This window comes from Patella vulgata, chromosome 4, assembly GCF_932274485.2.
Source record: "Patella vulgata chromosome 4, xgPatVulg1.2, whole genome shotgun sequence".
In the NCBI taxonomy this organism is placed as follows: Eukaryota; Metazoa; Mollusca; class Gastropoda; family Patellidae; genus Patella; species Patella vulgata.
In genome coordinates this window covers 15305609-15325431 of record NC_065882.2, presented here as the reverse complement: position 1 = coordinate 15325431, position 19823 = coordinate 15305609, and the positions used below count along the sequence as shown (strand labels likewise).

At 38.2% G+C, this 19823-nt stretch overlaps 2 protein-coding genes across 2 annotated transcripts in view; both read left to right on the top strand.

Moving 5' to 3' along the window:
• The window catches only part of LOC126818591 (uncharacterized), a 71671-nt gene extending 53399 nt beyond the window's left edge, over positions 1–18272 (top strand). Inside the window, exons 3-6 of the mRNA XM_050546063.2 lie at positions 8564–8713; positions 9023–9114; positions 10275–10437; positions 10778–18272. Coding sequence (XP_050402020.1) covers positions 8564–8713; positions 9023–9114; positions 10275–10437; positions 10778–12743 — 2371 coding nt within the window. The 3' untranslated portion in view covers positions 12744–18272. The remainder of the gene's footprint in view (positions 1–8563; positions 8714–9022; positions 9115–10274; positions 10438–10777) is intronic.
• Positions 1–19823, top strand: part of LOC126818650 (protein FAM221B) — a 107377-nt gene that overhangs the window by 60294 nt on the left and 27260 nt on the right. The gene's annotated exons all lie outside the window — the stretch shown is intronic.

The following is a 19823-nucleotide window of genomic DNA, read 5'->3' as shown; positions in this document are numbered from 1 at the left end:
TTTAACGTCCTACTGTTCTGCTCCTATGCTGGATTAATGAAGAAGGACATACGCCATACAGTGGGCTATGAGGGAAATTTTGCCCGGGCAGCGGCACTATCGTCTACTCTTGTATCGAATTCCAACTGCCAAGGGATCTTTTACGTGCATTCCAATATATACACGGTACCTCGGTTTTTCGTCTCATCCGAAGGACTAGAGAGCTGTCCTTGTCAGGCCCTCCATCCTGCATCACTGACAAGGGGGACCAAGCCGGAAAATCTGGATGAACTTTCTCTGCCAATGCAGGGATCGAACACCCGACCTCCAGGCTAGCGAGCCAGCGTCTTACCCACTTAGCCACGTGATCCCCCGGCTCAGAAAAAAGTAATCAGAATAATATATTCGTTTTTCCTCATCTATTTTTGAACTGCAATAGAACGGACGCCCAGCTATGTATCTAAATCTTACAATGCATCTTTAAGAAAGCAAAATCAAAATATCAACGCTAGATAATGTCCTGGCATCGATGCAGTCAGATTAAAGTTTTAGCCAATATTACAGATGGGGCTGCTGTTTATATCGTCTGCAGCTAAAGGATGTCGAATGTTTTTATTACGTCATAATGTTTGTAAATCATGTGCGGAATTCCAACAACGTTCACAGTATTGTAGTATACAAGGAATTCCCCAATCTCTCAAATGACATTCCGGGACTTTAAACATACATTATGCAAGAGCTAAAGCTGCCTAGTTCAGCCAACCTCGTGGGTTTTCTCCGGGTCCTCCGGTTTCCTCCCACTGCTAAAAGACCCCTACGCGCAAGCGAATTATGTAAATAAAATTAAACCATATGTTAGTCCCGAAATGACCTAGTTTGTGTCGAGTGGACGTTAAACCCCATTTCTCTCTCTCTCTTTGCCTAGTTCAGGTCTTTCAGTAGGGCTGAAATTTTATCTAACAATTATTAATTAAACATTAATTAACTTATCTAGCCCATAATCAACTCTGTTCAGCCATATTTTGATTTAAGCTAAAAAAAATGGGGGAGCGCGACTTAGCTTCGAACAACCAGTACGGTGGTTGAAATTATTGCACACGTCTTGTCAAACCTTCAAAGGCTAATATCCTCGCTCGCAATAAAGTAATTTGAATGATATTTTCAAATTATTCATTTTACATTATTTATTTTAGAAATATTATAGCAAGAATGGCTAGCTCTTTATCTAAATCTTACATAATGTATCTTTAATTTGTGTTTTTGGATGACAAGCGGTATAGCGGATCGATTTCTCAACATTGCCATGTAAGTGTGATTGGATATTTTGGCTCGTATGACATAACTAGTCTAATTCTATAAATCTATCTTTGTAGTTTCCTCAGCTGTACATGTCCTAGTTTTCATCTTAATGACGCAAGCTCCACGAAGCAGACATAATGTTATTATTATTACGGAAGTAAAGTCGAAGGCTTTCCCGTGCTCAAGGGTTTGGTTGGCCGAATAATGTAACACCTGCGCGTTAGATCACAACGTCTGTCATTGAGTCAAGTGACGTGGTTTCGATTCCCCGCTTGTACGCGACAAGGAGTAGGGTTGCCTGTCCAACCTCGTGGGTTTTCTCCGGATTTCTTACACGCAAGCGAATTGTTGAAATATAATTGAAACATATTTTAGTCCCGAAATGACCTAATTTGCTAATGTTCGAGAGACGAAAGAGTCGACTGACTTTCAACAGTAGGCCTATCCGATGACTATGCACAACTAAATCACCTGCTTATTGCAATGTTTTTGCAATGTTAACATTTAATTTTTTGATGGGGTATTATTACCCTGATCTGACTATTTAGCGGTAGCGGATGTATATTTTGGCTTTTATTTTGCCTGGCACCCTATCTTTTTTACAGCCCCCTCCCCCCCCCCAAAAAAAAAAAACAAAACCAACATAACAATATTATATATTTTTGTCTGTATTTTGAAACATTTTCTTAGAAATAAGTTTTATTTCATTAGTATGTTGTTACAGTAACATGCGGCAAACCTTTTCCAAATGTTTAACACATCTTTTATCTGGTTATTATGATGTAACAGTAACATGTGACATCCTTTGTGGACTATGTGGACGACGTTGCTGCTGTAGTTGCATGTGTTGATGCCTGGAAACCTAACATTTATAATCCATACCGGTACTTTAAAAACATCATTTGCAAAATGTTTATCAGCTTGTATCTGGTAACTATGATGTCACCATCAACCAATAAGATTCACCTGTTGGGAATTCTGGTCTCAAATCGATTTTGATCAACAAAATGTCAATTGGATTGAGAATGTTATCGTGAAAGAAAATCAGAGCAAAACATTTCCAAACAAAATAATTTCATGCCACCGACGCCCTCTTTCTTGTTATTTCCATATAGATTTGGATGACATAAGCTGTTTGGAAATCTCTTATCAGGCACAAAGCAAAGTGCGCTCATGTCTCGATCAATATCCAATCGTTAACACTCTATTTCAAGTATTTACAGACTCCATAAGAATGTGAACACAAAGTGATGACGTCAGTAGTTATTGTTTTCTTCCGAATGACGTAAACAGTATTGGAACATGAATTGCATTTTATAAGTACTCCTAGATGAAGCAAATTGCTTTACTTTTATTTTGTTGATTATTTGACACAGGCGTAAAGACAAAATCTAGTAATTGTGAAGTGTTTACGGTGGACGAATGTGAGTCACTCCCACAGCATCAATACAAAAGTAAACGCAACAAACAGCGTTAACGGGGTCAGCTCTGGAATGTGTTTTATATTTAAAAGACTGTATGTACAAATTATGGGTTTGCTTTATGATGAATGAAATGAAATGAAATGGTGTTTATGTAAATAAAACGACCATAAGATAAAAAAAGGCGCTTTCATGAGCTTTTAAACAATTTTAAAACATCTTTAACAATTCAGCCAATAGATTGCGTTTAAAGGTGCATTATGTAAGAGCTAAAACGGCCTATTGCATGTTATTATTTTGGCTTCAAATGTTATATAAATTAATATTTAGACATTTATTCACATGACAAACTTTTAATCATCTCTCCATAATTTAACGATAAAATGGATAATCGAGACTTAGACTCGATTGGCAAGTACTGTTGCTACGATAATTAACAATCCGCGTTATATCTTGTCAAACTTTCAAACACTTATAACGTTGCTCAAATTAAAATAATTTCAATGAATTTTTAAAAATAATCATGTTTTCATTATCTATTTATGAACTAGTATAACGGGCAACTCTTTATCTAAATCTTACATAATGCATCTTTAATAGATCGTGGGAGTTTATTCCAAAACGTAAAAGCTTAATCGATAAATAAAAAAGACCGTTCGCGACGTGAAGAAATGTTTACAGACTTTAGCTTTAAAAGATAGATGTCAGTTGGACTTCAAGGGTAAAGAAATGAAATGGGACTTGGTAGCTAATGAAGACGGGAATACGCCTCACTGTGTACTATGAAGGAAATTGTGTCTGGACAGCGCCACTACAGCCTATCCTGATTTTGAATTCCAACTGTCACGGCTTATTTTACGTGCACGCTAACGTGTAAATGATACTATGGTATTTTGCATCCCATCCGAACGACTTGACACTGTTGGACATGTAAAGTCCGTTGTTATTATGTTATTATTTACAAGTAGACACAACACGTCTCGGCGACTAGACTGGTATGATTCGTCAACACGTAAGGATGACTTGTGAAATCTACAAAAAAACAATGTAAACTTTAAATGATCAAAACGTAATTTAGAATAGATTTATCTGAATAAAAATTAGACTATAATGTGTTTACTAAATGCATTGTTGATTGTTAAGGGTCCAGTGAAGTGGAGAGATGGACCTAATGGGGGTCACAGCCCTAGGAACCCATTTCATAATGAGCATCCAATCAAACAGTGAAATTGAAATTAATTTTTGCTTAAATTTTAAGTTATCTCTGATAACTTATCGCCCTATTTATCGGGGAGCCACGGAGGATCAGTGCGTAAGACGTTGGCTCGCTGTCCCATGGTCGATTCCTGCGTTGGCCGAGAAAGTTCATCGTGATTTTCCGGCGTAGTTCCTCCTTGTCAGTGGCACAGGACCGAGAACCTGGCAAGGAACAGCGTATAGTCGTTTGGATGGGACGAAAAACCGAGACCCCGTGGAAGTTGAGATTTGATATAAGCGTATAGACGGCTGTCTGGTCAAAAATTCCCACATAGCACACTATATGGCGTATGACCGTCTTCATTAGCCCAGTCGGAGCAGAACAGAACGACCTTAAACCCCATTTCATTTGTATTAATTCGAATTTGAATTTATGTCATCTGTTTTTACATAGAAGGTCTTTATTTCTCACAATTGTCATTACTAGGCCCTAAATTTGAGTCGCACAACCAGGACATGCATTACCGAAACTCTGAATGTCACTGGAAGAACAATGGGACATTAGCGAACCGAACAACCATGGAAATAATCTTTAAGAGGCATTTATAAACCTGTAACGGTAAATCTCTTTGATCTTTGGGGTATATTCTATGCCCAGAATAACTTGAGGTCTGAAAGTCGAGGGGAATTTGGGGTTATTCTTCTGAAAGTTTTTCTTTAAACCTGTAACAGGTTATTCTTCCAGGGTTGGTTTTTTTTTCTCCATAAGAAAACATGATCTAAGGTTTTTCTTATGGGAATTCTGGCATATTCTCATTTAGTGTACATGTAAACATAGACGGTTTATAAGCAAGATAAAGTCCTCGACTTCGGTTATGCTGGGGAAGAAAATCTTCAGAAAAAAACCCTCGACAGAAAACCCTCGGCCTGCAGGCCTCGGTTTTTCTTTTTCTCGGGTTATTATCTTCAGTCTTTCTTTCCCCAGCATAACCTCGGTCTCATGCTTTATCCTACACTTAGTAACTATGAAATGAAATGAAATGGAGTTTAACGTCCTACGTTTCTGCTCCTAACCTGGGCTAATGAAGACGGGCATACGCCATACAGTGTGCTATGAGGGAAATTTTGCCCGGACAGCGGCACTCCGGCCTACTCTTATATCGAATTCCAACTGCCAAGGGATCTTTTACGTGCACGCCAATGTGTACACGGGACCTCGGTTTTTCGTCCCATCCGAACGACTAGACAGCTTTCCTTGTCAGCCCCTCCGTCCTGCATCACTGACAAGGGAGAACCACGCCAGAAAATCTGGATGAACTTTCTCGGCCAATGCAGGGATCGAACACCCGACCTCCAGACTAGCGAGCTAGCGTCTTACCCACTTAGCCACGTGATCCCCACACTTAGTAACTGGACAGAACAATAAACTATAGCACATACTTATGGATAAACAGCTACTTATTTATTTTGGGCGACGTCTCGAAGAGTATTCTCTCAACGTATTACTGTATTAGATTGATAACGTTTCGAAACGACGCCCAAATAAATTAGTTGCTGTTTTCCATAAGTATGTATTATAGTTTATTAACCATGAAAATGGTGTCTGGCTAAATTGGAAATTACGTTCAGTCACAATAACCAATCGGGGAATAGTGACATATTCAATAAAACTTAACATCTCTGTTGGTTTTCGTGGACAGTTAAATGTCATCTTAATTTTTAGCTTTCCATTTAACACGTCAAGAACTAACCCAGTGACACTTGCTGTGTAAAGTAGACGTACGGAAAGACGATGAGACAAACATATTAGTATTAAAGATTTAAAAATGGCTTCTTGGGGCGCGACATAAAATGCCAGCGAAGCAAAACAAGTGTTTAATTAATTGAATCTTTTTTAATTATTTTGTACATTCTATATTTCAAAGTCTCTGTGTCATGTAAGGAGGTGGGAGGGGTCGGGTCGGGGGCATTTCGTTGCAAACTACATTATTATGTTGAAACTCTAAAAGGAATACTGCTCTAAAATGGTGCAATTTTGTTTGGCATTTACTGGAGACGATATATGGGTCATAATCAACACAGGCCAGTGCCACGTATGCGTTTCGCTGCGGTCGATTGATGGGTCTCATTTTTAATTCGATTGATTCCAATCCGCGTAGTACTATTGTTATTTTGATTTTGCTTTCTTAATTTAGCATGGATGAAGTCGTGGAAAATTTGATATTCCCGAAAAATAATATTTTCGCATCGTGTCGATAGCTATACAAAAGCCCATGCTGGTTCAACGACCTACAATTCTGTTCTATGTCAAGTTATAATCGTGTCTACAAGTAATACAGACTTTGAAGCTAAGGCATGGCCAGTTCTTGCTCTATCGCATGCTGGTTCGTTATACAGTACGTGGAATGGACTGTAATTCTGTGTTATGTCAAGATGTAATCAAGTCTAAAGGTCATAATACTTTAGAGCAAACACATATAGATAGTCTTATACTTGTCTTTTTTTATATCAAAAATATCAACATAAGTCGATAAAATAAAAAAAAACCGAGACTTTACAGAGGTTATTTTTTTTTTACTTTAACGACGAGATTTGATATTTTTTTATATCAAAAAAGACGAGTAGGAGATTTTTTTATCACCCAATCCTTTCTTACGTGCACAAATAAATAAATATAATTCTTTGCTATAGATTTCACTTTTACTGGACCTGGTTATATTACGGCGTAGTGATACATCAATTTTTGACAGCAATTCAACCATTGCAAAGTCCTTTATACTGACCCACTATTCCATCAAGGTCAATTAAATAAAAATAGTTCATTTTTAATATAAAAAGAGGTTACTTTCAATAAAAAATGAATTGTTCTTTGAAAATAAAAAAAATGTAGTTCTTTTCGCAGTAGATTATGAAGTTTATCACTCACGCGATATCTACTGTAGAATGTAGTATTGAGTGATAAAACCAGAGGTTGTTTTATCTGTAGTGAAAACCTTTTAGTCCAGCAAATATTTGGGACAAATTTGGAGCCGAGCACAGAGGTCAGAATTAACATTATAATCAATGGGGAAATCAATGGTGATAGGCCCCGCATGGACTACGTCTGCGACTACTAATTGCTTCTCTTGATCTCATGATATACGAATGTAGTTCCACCCCACCCCACCCCACCCCACCCCACCCCCTTTGTGCTGTTACAGCCAAGGTTTCATCAAGGTACAAGGGTTTGAGGTGAATATAATTTTCAAATTGTACCCAGAATTAAGTTGCATTCGTTTACAATGGCGTGCAGAGGTTTGGTTGTGAGATTGGGTACAATTCCTAGATTGTAGGCACCATAGATTCATTTACAGGATCTAGAACTCCTAAATATAACAGTATAAGACATTTTAAATAGGGTTATGACGTTTTTTAGGACTTCGAATTCTGTCTTATGGTTTGGATTGTTCGTACTTGGTTTTATTTTATTTTAAATATCTTAAAACAGATAAAATAAACTCTTTATTTAAATTAAGTAGGGCGGTGTGTACAACAAAGTTAACGATAATTTTAAATTGCAAAAAACTGATTTAAATTACACTCTTTAAGAGGATGTCCCGCTGAAATGGATGCTCGTCGCCTTTACCCCCCCCCCCCACCTTTTTGCACACCACTTATGTGGTATTATTTTTTAGATGAGTTTGGTGACCTTTACGGTTTTTAAAATATGACGTAAAAGTTACATACGTCATTTTACGGTTCGTAATTCAAATGGAGATAGGATATATGTCAGATGAAAATCTGAACTCATATTATTGAAATTGCTATCGTTATGAAAACCTAAAATGAAATCAGATTTGCGTTTAGTAACTTTTAACAACACAACCAATTAATAAACTCCAGTGTGAGATTAACACTCCATCAATAAAAATATTATGAGTCAAAAGCAGTGGGCAAAATAGGTCGAAAGCTCACCGTGTAGCCCAATAAGTCAAGTCGTGGTTTTCTAAAATGCGCAATGAATCAAAAGATGCATTAGTGTAGGAGGCAGTAGTTGTAGCGTGACATGTTGATTATTGTAATGGATTGCTAAATGATATCCAACTGTCAATCTCAATTATCGCTAAAAAACGCAGCGATAAAAATCACCCGTGACGTCAAATGGAAACAGGCTTGCAATCAGTATATCGCGGACAGGAAATAGATACGAAGGTTTGAACTTTTGTTGAAAAGGTGACTTTAACCACTAAAGGAGTCGTAGGCGAAACATTAGGTCATGGTCGTGATGTTCATTAATTGAATTATTCATTCTCGGGTTTAATCGAGACAGATAATCGTGTCTCTGGTTGTGAAATAAAATGAAATGGGGTTTAACGTCCTTCTTGTTTGATTCAGTGGGCTATTGAGGAAAATTTTTCCCGGACAGTGGCGTTTCCGCCTACACTTGAGTGGATTACTAGGGTTCATTTAGATGCGCTCCATCGAGTAGACCTCGGATTTTCGTACCAACCAAATACTAGAGGATGTTGGCCCTCCGTTCTGCAACAAGGAGAAACCTGGTCTTGAAATCTCAGTGAAATTCCTCGGCCAACACCGGAATCGAACATGGGACGCAGGGTCTAATGAGTCAGTTCCATACTCAACTTATATTTGACTTGAGTTTATTGGGTTTTATTTGTAAATTTCAGATATTCAGCATTTGAAAGAGACCAACCATTCGATCGAAGATTCCCCCCACTTCAGAGATACGAAACTATCAACTCCGACGTTTTCTCAGATCACAGCAGTGCTTCGTTAGACGGGCCACCAGTTAGTCCAAGAAGATACACAGAACAAAGGTTGGTCCTTATACAAATTCCCGGTAAGCAACGCCTAATCCACCCTAGATAAATTCTGCACCGCCGTTTAGATAAAAAAAAAAGAAACCGCCTTCAGCAATCCCTTCTCTGAATCCATCCCCCGATACTCACTTTTTGTGGGTCCGTTAACTGGCATCTCCTCCCATGGGTCTATCCTCTGGCATCTCTATCTCTGGGTCTGTTATTTGGCATTTCCATCTCTGGATCTGTCCCCAGGCATCCCCGTCCACATCAGGACATACTATATTATTTAACTAATAAAATGTTTTTACACGTCTTTCATTTCAGAAACAATTTTTCTTGTGAAAAGGGTCAAGATAAAGTTTCGTTAGTTGATGAAATTCCAGAATCGTTAAAACACTGTTCAGAATATGAAAAGGGTAAGCCAGTCGTCCATTGTCACAAGTAGCATAACACAGTAAAATTCCCCACAAACGATAGAAATTCTGCCCTGTCGAATTCCAACTGTCAAGGGTACAATTACGTGCACGCCAATGTGTACACGGGACTTCGGTTTTTTGTACCATCCGAAAGACAAGAGGCAATTAAACTGTGTAAGCCAGAGAGATTGATATGTCATTAATCATTTTTATCTTTATTCCTGAATGTGTATATTAATTTTTAAATTCTAATTGTTTAAACCCCGATAATTGCAATATTCTTAAAAAATAGCCCATTCTTTATCCCTTGGTGTAGACAAGCGTAATTTTGGTAGCTAACCAATTTAAGAATTAGAGTTTTCAAACACTTTATTTGAGAAATGTAAAGATTTGTAAAAGGCAATAACTGTGTAAATGACCATAATAATATTCAGGGATTTCTGTTCGTTTATATAAATTGATAAATGTATTGCTACTTTAAATTCCGAGCCCTTTACTGAAAAACAGACCAACAACAGTAAATGAGCTGAAATGGAATAGGGTTTAACTTCATAATGTTCTACACCTTCTGGACTAATGAATACAGGCATACTCCAGGCAGTGTGCTGTGAGTGGAGCGTAGATTCTCACTATATAATATCGAGTCCTACAATTATATATATTTAGAGTGGCATTGGTTGTATGCTGTATATTTTGCTGTGGACGTTATTGTAGAATAAACAATGATAGAGAGAGAGAAATGGGGTTTAACGTCCACTCGACACAAACTAGGTCATTTCGGGACTAACATATGGTTTAATTTTATTTCAATAATTCACTTGCGCGTAGGGGTCTTTAGCAGTGGGAGGAAACCGGAGGACCGGGCGAAAACCCACGAGGTTGGACAGGCGACCCTACTCCTTGTCACGTACAACCGGGGATTCGAAACCACGCCAGTTGATAAACAATGATATGAAATGGTTTAACGTTCTACTTTTCTACACCTACCGGACTTATGAAGCCGTCGAGGGTGCCATAAGGGGGGCGTAAATATTTACAGTTTTATACATTTAGAGGGACATTTTGTTTAGTGTCTGTTTGGGATTTTGCTGTAGATGTTCCTAATGAGTTTCTAGAAAAAAGACAATAAATTATAGGCATACCTACTTTATTATTTTCAGGGCCTCTAAAAGACAGAACATCCGAACAAGAAGGCGGTTCTCCTGTTTCGTTTTCAGAAGAAGGTCAGAGTCATAATGGCGCGCGTAGAGTATCCTTTCAACTTCAAAACCTCCCTCCACAAACACAATCTAATCCAAATCATCCTCTTAGAAAATTTAGAAGGTGAGTTTTATTAATACGGAGGCGGGCATTTTCATTTTCTCGGAGTTATCGCACCTTTCAGAGCGAATTAAATGGCGTTAATTGTATCTGCCCATTCACCAAGTATGTTTTCGTACGTGCTACGTACAACATCCTTATGCCCTCTTACAAATTCCTCCGTCCGGCACCGTTGAGTCATCGTTTCTTATCACCCACTTCTTGCCACCCAAATTTTTTTATTTAGCGAACTGATAAGGTTGTTATTATCGGAGTTTATTAATAAATTTGTTCTGCATCGAACTCGAACTGATACTTTCAGTTTTAATAATACCGTGTTTTAATCGATACATTTTATTTTCAGGTATACAGAGGGAGATTTTCATCACCTGAAACGTTCTAAAATAGCTAAAGTCTCCATTCCTCGTCAATATTCCCTGGGTACTCCCGCATTAAACGGTTCTTTTAATGGAATAGAATCGTGCATAAATAAAGGTTTACCCGAACGACATCGGCATTCCTTGTCAGTCATTGCCAGAGACCCGCCTACTCCCACACACGTCACACAGGGGTCGCCATTACTCATAAACAAACCAATCAAAACGCAAGTTTCTGTGGAAATTCATCAGTATTCGCCTAAGTTAGGAGAATATAGAGGGGACTTGTACGAAATAAGACGAGAATTTCGACCGATGCCGCCTCACAATTTACGGCGAACTATCGTTGGACAGAAGCCGCCATATTCCCATAGCCTAGAAACCGTAAGCCCAACTCAAAATAAACTTTATCGAGAAACTAGAAAGGTTAAAAGTTATGAAGACGTCGCGGATTATGACGTTCTCAAAATCACTGAGTTCTCCAAGGGCTCGGTGTATAGTGCTGACTATGACGTCATATCGGAACGTGATTCGCCATTCTTTTGTAAAGTGAGATACAACGATACCGGAAGTTTAGAGAAATTAAACGAAGAACATATAGAATATCTCGGTGACCTAGATTTAGAAGGCGTCATGCCGGACGAAAGTGACGATACAGAAACGTTAAACGGGACACAAAAATATCGTGAATTGTGGAGTTTGCGAACAACACTAGAGGAAGAAGAAGAATGCAGTGACACAATTCGAATGGAAAATATGACGTCACCGGAGGAATCCCCAGACCGCGATCATGCGACTCCTTATACTACGTCATTTGAATCCAATACAGAGCCGCCTAGTGACACGGGTGTAAGTGATCAGTTAGATAGTGGGATCCAGTGGGAAAGATCCAACAAGGGCGTAAATAACTTACTTCATCCGCCGAATCAAGAAAATAGGAGGCAGAATTATAGAAATATTCTAACCCGTCGATTGCAAAAAGCCGGTCCCAATCAAACAAGCGGTGAAAATAGTTTTGATAGTGTTGAAACGGACGGTGAAATATCGGATACAAGTCGATACGAGGTGACTACGACGTCATTTGAATCAACGACGGACAATACGGACAGTACTACGGAAAGTCAACATCGACTGCAACAAATGAAAGCTGACAGCGGATACAAATCGCTAGAAACTCAACAATCTACTAAAGATTCCGTAGATGGCGAAAAAAAGACGTCGCCTCCCAACGGTTCAATGAATCGCAGTTCTCCACCACGTGACGCCGTGGACGAATCTGCTCAGAAGTCAGTCGGAAAACGTAATGGAAATCCCAATCATTTTGATCGTCGTAATGTTCGGACTGCTTCAAAAAAGAGGCGAGAATACAGTCGACAAGCCGTGCGTGTTTACGAATCTATTAATGAACCGGAAACAGATTCGCGTTCCGATCTGCCCTCTGGTGACAGTTTTGAAGATAATACAGCCCCCAGTAAAATGTTTGTGTTCAGTAGATTTTTTAAATCCCATTCTAGGGGATCACGTGATCGGTATTTAACGCGAGATTATAGTATAGACGAGAAAACGAACAGAATATTTAACGATTTTATTCGCACAGAGCCTCCACGTGAGCCATGCACAAGACTTGGTGTACGCAAGTCGCCTCGACTTCATAACAGACATCGGTTACACCGGAAACACACAGACCCCTTGTTTGGTCAGGATAGAAGACGTGATCGTTTGGCACCGGAAACGCGTAGTACAAGTTTGGGAAGTGACAGTAGTGCGAGTTCGGTTCGTCGATTGTCACCACAAGATAGCATAGAAGAGGAGGAATTCGAGGGCGAAGAGGAGGAGCGACGAGTCACGTGGGGTGATGAGAGTGCGCGACCACGTGCTGTCGTCTCACAACCTGCCGCCATTCACCCAATACCTATCATCAAATTACCAGAAGAAGAGTCAGGCGATTCTTAGCAACCTTGACATCAAGACGACAAAAACCAATTCGTCATACTTTCTAACGATGGCCCTGCAACGCCTAAGGCATTTTTAATGTTATTCGGACAGATACGTGATGCTCTTGATTGTTGCCTAATAGCGACACATCATCAAGGGATATTTACACTACAAAAGCATGTCTGAACAGCCTTAAAACTTACTTAGGTACGACCTAAAAACCATTATATTGTATCTAGGCCTTAACAGGACCGTCTAATAACCTCAATCCTCTCCCGGTGTCCACTATTACTCATGCGAAAAGCGGATGGGGATTATGAAATTATCTCGTTATCCATTGTTTTCGATTGTCATAAATCAAATGAAATTCGGCTTTGGTCTAATTTTAAGTCACTAGTATGATCGATAATTTGTTTGATAATGGGTTCATTTCATACCCCCCCCCCCCCCCCACACACACACACAACGACCATTGGCTTATTGCATAGCGGCGGACATAATTCTAACGCAAGACTATTAATCGATGCAACGATGTCGTGGTTCGAACGATCCGATCGTGCTGTTCGATTTACCAGTTGCGTTCGATCTTTCTTGTATATGATAGTATACAAAATAAAATGAAATGGAGTTTAACGTCCTTCTGGGCTAATGACGATGGGCATACGCCATACAGTGTGCTATGCAGGAAATTTTGCCCGGGCAATGGTTCGTTTACATCATGCAAATGTGTACACGGGACCTCGGTTCCATCGGAACGACTGTACGTTCGCGATAGCACAAAATTCCAGGTTTAATTGCGATTCCACGCAGCGGTTGTGGGTCGAATTTATGCTGAAGCCGACATTATGAGATCAAATTAATACCCAGTTCAATTTAATTTTCAACATAATTCGAAATATTATACACCAAGCCAACCTCTGTCATCAAATTGTTTTGATATTCCTGACTTAGAATTTGACAAAATGAAATGGGAGTTGAACATCCTACTTTTCGTTACCAGCTTGGTTGGATAATGAAGACGTCATATGCCATGCGTTGTTCTGTAATGGCAATTTTAATCGAATTTTAAATGGAGAGAGGTTTAAATAGACTAAGCCTGTTCCACAATCCCATTCAGATATCCTGTATAAAAATATTGTTTCATAAAATAAGATTTCTAACTGTCAAGGTAATTTCGACAAGGTGGTGAGAGTGCTTCTAAAAATAGATTTAAAGTCACTGTCGACATCGCATTGCCCACCTGCTTGTTGTTGCATTATATTTATCAGGAAGTTGTGATACAGCCATTGGGAGGGGGGGGGGCTAGTGGTCTAGAGTGCCGCGATTCGACCTCTAGCTTGCCGGTCACCTCTGGCTTATGGTTGTTGTTTCGGTCACTGGTGTGCGCGTATGTGGCTTGGAGATGGGGGCGCCTTCTCAACCTCATGGGTTTACTCCACTTGTCTGCGATATCACTTTCTGTTGAAGCGGACGTTAAACACTAACAACAACAACGATACAGCCATTAAAACTTCGATACTTAAAATCTTAAAATGTATCTGTTATTAAATGTAACTTTAAGAGATAGGCAATTCTGAATGTCAGATGACCCCCACACATTTTAACATTAAGATTAATTAATTTTCCTGTCGATTAGAAAATAAATTAAAGTACCCCATTACCATGCAATCTGCTAAATTATGAATCAAGCGGACGACAAGTAATAAGTGATGTGTACTTCACACCTCAAAGCTGTCGAGTGTGTTTTTAACAGAGTTGGACTACTTTATGAGGAACACACAATAAGCGATTGCCGAGTGTATTTTCTATCAAAATAATAAAACACGTTTGACGTCAAATGCGTTGAAAACCCAACAGTTCGCCCACTCTTCAATTCCAAACGTAAACTTCCTGATGACATAGAGTCAAACAAAACAAATCCCTTGAAAATTTACCAAAATTAAAAAAGCGAAAGAGATAATAAAATTATATATATTATATAGCTATATGTATACACATAAAAAAGTTTCTTTGAATTACTCCCAGAGAAATATATATAAAATTACGTTGAAAAAAGAAATAAACACATGTTTATGGCTAACGTTTTCAGTTCTCTTGAACCTCTTCAGGCCATATTGATATTATTTAATGTAATATATAAGACAAGTGTGTATATATAACTGCTCTTTTATTGTTAACAAAGAATGCGCATTAAAGGCCTGGTGATGTTCCGATGAAACTTAAAGCGCTAGCCGAATAATACTAAGTTTCTCCCTCAACATTTTAATTTATACAGTGTTCAAAATCACGTTGGTTTGATTGCTGTATTACATGTCTTTATCTCTTTTATTCTTTTTATAGTTCGCGTGAATTCAATCGGAATAAATACAGAAGCCTATTTCGTTTCGTTTTCATACCTTCGAATATATCCCATCCTCGCCCACTAGAAATAAAAATGTTTAAAAGTATGGAATTAAAAATAGAATGAAACGAAATAGCTTCTGTATTTATTGAACGTATTCAATTACAAATCTGAAGGCATATCCAAAGAACAATATGCATCTTTCAGCATATTATTAACAAATTGCATGTTTTGTTTCAAAGTGTAATAGGAAGATTTTTCTTAAGTAAAAGTAAGGCATATATTTTCATTCATGGGATAAGCGTCTCAGTTGTAGATGCTGATTTCTGAAAGTAAATGATTTTTTTATTGTGTATTCGGGTTATTTTTCTGTCACACGCACATTGTCAAAATTCTTAAAGGTGCTGATCGTCATTTGCATTTTTCGGACAGTGTCTGTTTTTTTTAAGGTTTTATTTTCCCAATGTTGTGACATCAGCTTTCCTTTAAGTTCAATCGCTATTTAAATGTAAAATAGTATTTATAACGAGAATGTGTCTGAACAGAAACTGTGGATCTGTTGTGAAATATTAATATGCTGAAGTGGGCGATCATAGTAGCGACGAGTCTTAAATGCTCAATTTATTACCCACGAAGATTCTTCCAAATATGTTCGCCTTAACCTTCTATCATCTTTAACTTGTATTGTTTTGTAAATTTTGACTGTTTCTAAAACCAATGTTAGAGTTCTATTAATGTTAATGTAAATATTCGTGTTCTATTTCGCCTTGGAGGTGTAAATTTTTCCTTTTTTGACTTTCCAAGAATCTTTATGTAGTAAACTGAGCGCAAGTTAAAAAGTACTATTATAGTATTATGAACCAGGAACCGGATATGGCGTCATCGCAGCCATCTTGGAATTGAGACGCCCGTTTCATGAATTGTAGTTGTCTCAAGAACAAACATGCCTTGGGCCTTTTTGAAGAGCGTTGCTAAGGGAACATCGCCAAATGTAGATTACCAAGTGTATACAATCAGTTTCCGGTTCACAAATACCTTAAAGTGGCCATATTGTTCTAAATAAACTTCAATCATCGCGATCTTACTGTATTTTACAAGCCGCCATATTTCACAAATACAAGTTCTTGTATTAGCTAGCAACCAAAGTGATGTTTATTTACAGTCCCTGAAGTTATCGAGAGATAAACAACGAATTTACATGCTAGGGTTGCTGCTAACAAATTCAAAAATTGTCATGACTAATGGCACGATGATGGCTTTTAACTTCTCTTATTGCTACTTTAATTTGAATCCTAAATCGCTATGGATGCTGACATTATTGTCATCGTGGGTTTTTGGGATACAAATTACTCCCCTGAAATACCATATTGTTGTATTTCTAATGAACATGAAAACTATACTCTCATATTGAGAATTATTTTTTATTATGCTAATTCTAAGCCTCTCCTGCTCACATATTTGAAAATTGCTGCTTAAATAAAACACTGACGGTCCTGACCCAATTGGAACAACATGTAGATGAAACAAAAATGGCGTCTATTTTAAAACCATTTTAATTATTTTTTTTTTCAAATCAATTATATAATGGATATTATCTTTAACCTGTCTATAATAGTTAAAGATGCATTATGTAAGAGTTAAATCGGCCTATTGCAGGCATTTTTGGACTTAAAATGTTATATGAATTATTATATAGACATTTATTCACATTGCAAACCCATAATCAACCCTCTATACTATCGGATGGATGAGATATTAAGTGGATTAGGAAATATTTGCCATATCTTCGTTAAACGTTAAAATAGAAAATTTAGAATCGAGACTATTTACACTTTTTCTTGCCAAAACTTCAATATTCATAACTTCGCTCAGAAAAAGAGTTCTAGCTTGGACTGACATTTTCAATATATTCATTTATCATTATCAGTGTCTTAAGCTTACATAATGCATCTTAAACATTTTTTTTTTTTTTTGTTATCCGTGTAAATTTTGTTATTGTTAACATTTCGATATTTTACGAAAAAAAAGGAAAAATACTGTAGATATATATGTAATTCGTGTTCTGTCGTTTATCATGTGACATCACCAATTAACACGTGCATTGATAATTTATACCATGCAGGTGCACATTTTCTGTGATTTAAAATTAATGTATTTTAAAGATTGATATTGTGTTCGGCACATTACACTATTTTTCTATCGTTTTATCCATAATATTATTTATTATTAATATTATCAATATTATTGTTGTTATAACCTGATATCTGTCAACATTTCATTTATAAAAGTCCCTGATCGGATCGACATTTCCAATGTTCGTATTTTTCGGATAATATCTAATTTTTCACGACTTAAGTGTAATCAAATAAGGAAAAGAAACTCAAAATTTAATATCAAGGGTAGATAATCTTCCGGTTTGGTATCAATAGGATTATAAAGAGACTCTTCAATAGATTTCAGTGAAAATCATAGATTTCGATAGTTTATGTTGACTGTCAATCTGATTAAAACACAGATCTTATTTCGTTTCATTTATATAGTTCAAAATTTCGTTTTACTTGTCTTTACTACACTGGGATCTGGAAGAGTTGTTATCATTGACGTGTTCTGAATGATGTGAGCTATTAGCCAATGAAACAGTATGTTACGGCGAGAGCTTTAGGCGTGTTTTGCACGGAACTGTGGGTAATCCACTAGTAACATCAATGCTGATTGGTTAATCAATGTCTGACGTCATAGGGTCAAAAGCCGCTCGTATGACCTCTGACGCGACTATCGCTACAACTTGTCAGATCTTCATGTAGTGTAGGCCATCAAAAGTATAAAAAACGAAACGAAATATAGATCTGTATTTTAATCAGATTGATAGACTGTACCATAATATCATCTGTAATGGATGCCGAATGTTAACAAATACTGATAGGAATCAGACCATTTTTGGACTGGTATTCCTTCTAGGTACAATTTGTTAAATACAATAATGGAAGAAAAGTACATTGGGACACCGATCCTTTGACACGCTAGTATTATTTATATGATATTTTATTGTAATTATAATTTAATTCTATTTTTATCTGAAATCTATCTTTGTATATTTTCATTGTATGTTTTGACTCCAGACCAAAAACTGTTACTTTTTTGTTATTTCTTGACCTTCCCCCTTTACACCATGACCCCAACCAAAATAAAGCCTGTTTTATATAAAGCTACTGTGTTTATTGGTTTATCTAGAACATCTGATATCGCTTGTTAACATATACTATTCAAAAAAAGTAGGGGATATTTGATTTTGGGGGCATAATACTAAAATATGCAAATGACTACGAAAAAAGTCACTATAGAACCTAACAGAAGAAACATTTCCAGTTACATGTGACGCCCAAACGCACCAATAGCTACCGCATGGAATGCAGGTGATGCTTGGGATCATTATGGGGGTCCAACCCAAGATTTGCACGACTCTGACTTTGAATGTTACAGTCATTGTGGCATTGAATTCCAGGGGGAAACATCAGTTTAATTGTTTTAGTGACCAGAAAACAAATTTTGATATGCGTCGGCTTACCCAAAATGAAAGGTTACGTGCCCTTGGCATGCTACAGATCGGCACAACACAGGCGGTTGTGGCGCGGACGATGAATGTTTCTCAGTCTGTCATAAGCAGGCTATGGTCCAGATACCGTGATACACAATCTGTACAGGACAGACCACGCTCAGGTCGACCAAGGGCGACAACTCAAGCCCAGGATCGATTTATCCGTACCTTGGCCTTGAGAAATCGTGTCATCACAGCAAATCAGATCAGCGCTCGTCTTCAAACAGACACTGGTGTGAGAGTGAGTGGCCAGACGATTCGGTATCGACTGCATAGGGGTCACATTCGCGCCCGACGTCCTCGCGTGATCCCTTGTTTGAGAGATCATCACATTCAGGCAAGATGTCGTTGGTGTAGGGATCGTCAACACTGGGATAATCGACGCTGGAGCAATGTGATGTTTTCAGATGAGTCAAGGTTCACTGTTGATTTTTTGGACAGACGTAGGAGGGTGTGGCGTCGTCGAAACGAGCGCTTCCAAGACGTTAACGTCATCAGACATGATCGATTTGGGGGTGGTTCTGTTATGGTGTGGGGAGGCATCACTGTTGCTGGAAGAACGGCTTTACATGTTGTTGCAGGGCGTGTTACAGGCCAGTACTACCGGGACAACATCTTGACAGTCCATGTTGTGCCGTTCGCACGACGTCATGGCCGCCGTGTCATCTTCCAGGATGACAACGCAAGATGTCACAGGGCCAGGATCGTTACAGGTTACCTCCAACAACAGAACATCATCACATTACCTTGGCCAGCACTGAGTCCCGACCTCTCCCCCATCGAGCATGTCTGGGACATGCTTGGACAGAGGTTACGTCAACGTCAACAACGTCCTGCCAATGTCCAAGAACTTGCTGCTGCGTTGCAACAGGAATGGGACAATCTGGACCAAAATGACCTTAGACGTCTCATTAGGAGTATGCCACGTCGGATCAATGCTTGTTTGGCAAACAGAGGAGGATTTACCCGTTACTGACTTGGTTGTGATGCTGTGGTAACTTTGCTGTTTGACCCCGGGTATCATTTTACCCTTATAATGGTCAGTCTGTGCCTTACTTAGTCTAACGATCATTTGGAATAAATCGATGAATGTGAACTTCATTTCATTTTGTCATTTGTTTCTTCGTCAGTTTCATTAGGTGACTCTAATAACACTTAAAAA